The sequence below is a fragment of the Oncorhynchus nerka genome, unplaced genomic scaffold, assembly GCF_034236695.1.
Source record: "Oncorhynchus nerka isolate Pitt River unplaced genomic scaffold, Oner_Uvic_2.0 unplaced_scaffold_2046, whole genome shotgun sequence".
NCBI classification, from domain to species: domain Eukaryota; kingdom Metazoa; phylum Chordata; class Actinopteri; order Salmoniformes; family Salmonidae; genus Oncorhynchus; species Oncorhynchus nerka.
Window position 1 is genome coordinate 17172 of NW_027039284.1, and position 5157 is coordinate 22328.

Here is a 5157-nt window from a genome sequence, read left to right on the forward strand (position 1 = left end):
AGTTCATATTATTTAGTCATTGCTAATCGTTAGTTAGCATCAGCATTGTTGTCAGAGTCCCTAATGTCACACTACATTCCTACATAGTGCACTACTTTTGACCAGAGCGCTATGGGCCCTAATCATGCCACTTGTGACTCAACAATTGTCTTGGCAGCATCAGCAATCCAGCCATTAACAGAAGTGACAATCAACCAATCAAGAGGTCTGTCTTGACAGAACCAACCAGTCATTGGAGATAATTCACATGATTGGCCTGTGCTTAAGAGGAGTGGAGTGGAGTCCCACCTTCTTTTCTCATTCTTCCTCTTCCCCTTTATATACACAATATATATACACACGCACAATATTATACACATCTCAGCCCCAGGACCACCCTCCACCTCCTCTTCATCATCCTCCTCTACCTCCTTCTCTTCCTCCTCCTCCCCCTCCTCCATTCTGCTTCTCATCCTTCTTTCTCTCCTCTTCCTCCTCCTCATCCCTGTCTTCCTCCTCCTCCTCCTCCTCCTCTTCCTCCTCCTCCTTCTCTTCCTCCTCCTCTTCCTTCTCCTCCTTCTCTTCCTCCTCCTCTTCCTCCTCCTCCTTCTCTTCCCCCTCCTCTTCCTCTTCCTCCTCCTCCTCCTCCATTCTGCTTCTCATCCTTCTTTCTCTCCTCTTTCCTCCTCCTCCTCCTCGTCCTCCTCCTCCTTCTCCTCCTCATCCTCTCCGGCTCCACCACCCCCCACCCCCACCGCCTCCTCTTCTTCTTCTTCACCTTGTATTTGAGGCGGCGTATCGGGTCAGTGACGCTCCGCATCTTTTTGTCATCAAACTCCTCGTTCAGCATGAAGTTCCTGTCGATAAGCTCAGCTGATTCCTGTCAGACACACGTTGTTATACACACGTTATATATACACACACACAAATAATATATATAAATACATACATACATACACACAAATAATATATATAAATACATACATACACACAAAATAAAGGAAACAGTTGAGTAAATGAGGGATACAAAGTGCTTCCTTCCACACAGCTCTTGTTCCTGACATCCCATCATGCTTAGGGTCATGTATAGCCATGTCCAGTTGCCCATTATTCTGGCTACCCTGGCTAGAAGAGATCTCAATGACTTGGAGAAATACGTCTCAAAGGAGAACAGGTGGTTTAGAAGTGTGTGTGTGTACGTGTGTGCGTGCATGCGTGTGTGTGTGTGTGTGAGCGCATGTGTGTGAGCGCACGTGCGTGTGTGTGTGAGCGCACGTGTGTGTGTGTGTGTGTGTGTGTGTGTGTGTGTGTGTGTGTGTGTGTGTGTGTGTAGAGTCATCAGATGTCAACTCAACTGAGTGGCACCGGAGACAGCTGTTCTGGCTCGTCCTATTAGGACACTATATGTTGGTGTTTCCTTTATTCTGGCAGTTACCTGTATATAAATACATACATACACATTGTACACATACACGGACACACACACGATACATACACACACACACACACACACACACACACACACACACACACACACACACACACACACACACCTGCCAGTTGTGGAAGCAGTTGGTTCCGAGGCTGCTTATCTCAGAGACAGCGTTGGGAGATAGAACAGAACAGTCTGGTCGCAGCACCACCACCCTCGGTACATCCTCCACCTCAAACATAGACTCCAGCTCTCTGATACACACACACACACACACACAGACACGTTATATACACACCCACACACACACAAGATACACACACACATACACACACACACACACACACACGTTACATACACACCCACACACAGTGTAAGATATACACATACATACACGGACGGACAGACACATTACATATACACAATCACTCCATACACACACACACACACACACAGTGTAAGATATACACACACACAGTCTATAGACACTCCATCCCCACCCTACCCAATTACCCCATTCTTTCCACACCAATCCCATCCACCCATACATTACATATACACAATCACTCTATACACACACACACACAGTGTAAGATATAGGGGTCATCGAGGGTTATGGACAGAACAGGCATTTCTCCTCCCCACCCAACCCCATCCACCCATACCTGCATAGGTGTCATCGAGGGGACAGACAGACAGGCATTTCTCCTCCCACCCAACCCCATCCACCCATACCAGTGCAAGATAGGGGTCATCGAGGGTTAGAACAGGCATTTCTCCTCCCCACCCAACCCCATCCACCCATACCTGCGATAGGGGTCATCGGGGATAGGAACAGGCATTTCTCCTCCCCACCCAATCCCATCCACCCATACCTGCGATAGGGGTCATCGAGGGATAGGAACAGGCATTTCTCCTCCCCACCCAACCCCATCCACCCATACCTGCGATAGGGGTCATCGAGGGTTAGGAACAGGCATTTCTCCTCCCCACCCAACCCCATCCACCCATACCTGTGATAGGGGTCATCGGGGGTTAGGAACAGGCATTTCTCCTCCCCACCCAACCCCATCCATTCATACCTGCGATAGGGGTCATTGTGGGTCAGGAACAGGCATTTCTTGGGCAGCTCTTTGAGGAGGTTCTCCAGCTGCTCCTCTGATTGGTCCAGGCTGATGTACAGAAGGACCAACTGGGCCGAGCGTTCCACGTAGAACTCATCTGTTAGACGCTTGAAGAAGTCCTACGTGGAGTGGGTAGATGGGGAGAAGGAAAGTGGAAGGGTGTAGAGGGAGGGAGGCAAGATATAAGATGTTTATAATACCTTAATTAGCAGAGCGAGAGAGAGAGGAAAGAGAGAGAGAGAGAGAAAAGAGAGAGAGAGAAAAGAGAAAGAGAGAGAGAGATAACTATAGATTGACAAGTGATTCAATGTGTGAGTATATATGTGTGTGTGTGTGTGTGTGTGTGTGTGTGTGTGTGTGTGTGTGTGTGTGTGTGTGTGTGTGTGTGTGTGTGTGTGTGTGTGTGTGTGTGTGTGTGTGTGTGTTGTTTACTGTGTGTGGAACAAATCTACCTTAACTGGGGGAGGAGGGGGACGAACTCCTGGCACCGTTGGCTGTCTACTGAACCGAAGAACAGGAGCAGGATCCGGTTCTGGAGACGGAGGATGACCTCCCGTTCCGTATCGTACTCAACACGGTCTCTGTTGTTACATACTAGTGTACGACCTAGGAACAAATCTACCATGGTCTACTACTGGGGGGAGGAGAGGAGAGAGAGGAGAAGGAACGAGACAGCGAGAGAGAGAGAGAGCGAGAGAGAGCGAGAGAGAGAGAGAGAGAGAGAGAGAGAGAGAGAGAGATCATATCAGTACACCCCATTGAAGTTGCATGAGAAGTGCGGACTCAGACGAAAGTAGTGCACTAGATAAGGAATAGGTGGCCATGGGTCCTGGTTAAAAGTAGTGCACTAGATAAGGAATAGGTGGCCATGTGTCCTGGTTAAAAGTAGTGCACTAGATAAGGAATAGGTGGCCATGGGTCCTGGTTAAAAGTAGTGCACTAGATAAGGAATAGGTGGCCATGGGTCCTGGTTAAAAGTAGTGCACTAGATAAGGAATAGGTGGCCATGGGTCCTGGTTAAAAGTAGTGCACATGATAGGGAATGCCATTTGAGGACTCTCTCAGCTAAGATGAGCTATGCATATTTTTAAATTTCCATTTTCCTTATTAAAAAGTGCACTAATAAGACAGCGTGGCAGTGGGTCCTGGTTTGTAGTGCACTAGATACTTATTGTGACCATTGTCATTTTTTTATATATTTCACTTTATTTTTCAATCTCTTTTCCATTTTTAAATAGTCAATATACCATCCGGTTAAAAGTAGTGCACTAGACTAAAATGTGCCACTGATCCTGCTATTTTTAGTTAGACCTTATAGCCAGAACCGGTGACCAGAAGCTATCAGAGGCCAAACAGCTAATTAGCTACTAGCTATTTAGTCATTGTTAGCCACTGCTACCTGGTTACCTTCTGCACAGGGACCAACTGTTTTTTTAGCCTGGATAATACCTGCATATTTGTTTTAGTTCCTCAGCCACGCTCAAGGTATTTAAAAAAATCAAACCGTAGCATCGATAACAGACAGTTTGTGTAGCCATCTTCATTTACCTGGTATTTTTTGTCTTTTTTGTCAATCATTTCAATTTATTTTTCAATCTCTTTTCCATTTTTTTCAAATGACTGCATCCTGGTTCACCAACTCCTTCGGTAACCCGCCTCACTCAATGTGCCACTGATCTGCTCTTTTTTTATAGCCAGAACCGCCATCTGAAGTATCTAGAGGGAAACAGCTTCAATTAGCTACTAGCTATTTAGTCATTGTTAGCCACTGCTAGTGGCCTTTACCTTCTGCACAGGACCCCTGATTTTTACCTGGATGCAGACTACCAGCCTGGGACTCTTATACATCTGGCCCTTCTTTGGACACTGTGTTAACTAACCTCCAAATACCTGGATGCCATACAAATGTCCTTCCATGGCCTCCAACAGGTCTTAAGTGCTAATAAAACCAAATGCATGCTATTCAAATGTTCACTGCTACCACCTGTCCGCCCAACTAGCATCACTACTCTGGAGATCCTGACCAGGAATTGTGGACAACTACAAATCATCCCTCTAGCAGGTATATCTCACTGGTCACCATAACCACCCACCCGTGCCCGCTCCAGCAGGTATATCTCACTGGTCTAACAACACCCATAGCCAAGTATATCTCACAGGTCACCCACTGACCATTCAGTTCACTGCTCGACCTGTCCGCCCAACTAGCATCACTAGCACGCGCTCTCTCACTGGTCAAAAGCCAACCCCTCCTTTGCACCATACCTTCTCCTAACTGTAAACATCAGCTGGCAGCTTTCCTGCAGCTGTACATAGTCCATCTGTAAATAGCCCACCCGATCTACCAACCTCATCCCCATATTGTTTTATTTACATTTCTGCTCTTTTGCACACCAGTATCTCTACTTACACACCATCATCTGCTCATCCATCACTCCAGTGTTAATCTGCTAAATTGTAATTACTTCGCTACTATGGACTATGTATTGCCTTACCTCCTCTCGCCATTTGCACACACTTTATATAGACTTTATTTTGTTCTATTGCATTATTGACTGTACGCTTGTTTACTCCATGTGTAACTCTGTGTTGTTGTCTGTGTCGCACTGCTTTTCTTTATCT

At 46.5% G+C, this 5157-nt stretch overlaps 1 protein-coding gene across 1 annotated transcript; it reads right to left on the reverse strand.

The window, feature by feature from the left end:
- Positions 1-602: 602 nt before the first annotated feature.
- On the reverse strand, positions 603-3598 carry LOC135567449 (nucleoredoxin-like protein 1). The gene is given in 5 exon segments (XM_065014839.1): positions 603-724; positions 727-859; positions 1533-1665; positions 2494-2656; positions 2998-3598. Coding segments are annotated over 5 exon segments (678 nt in total). The 5' UTR covers positions 3161-3598; the 3' UTR covers positions 603-638.
- Positions 3599-5157: the final 1559 nt, after the last annotated feature.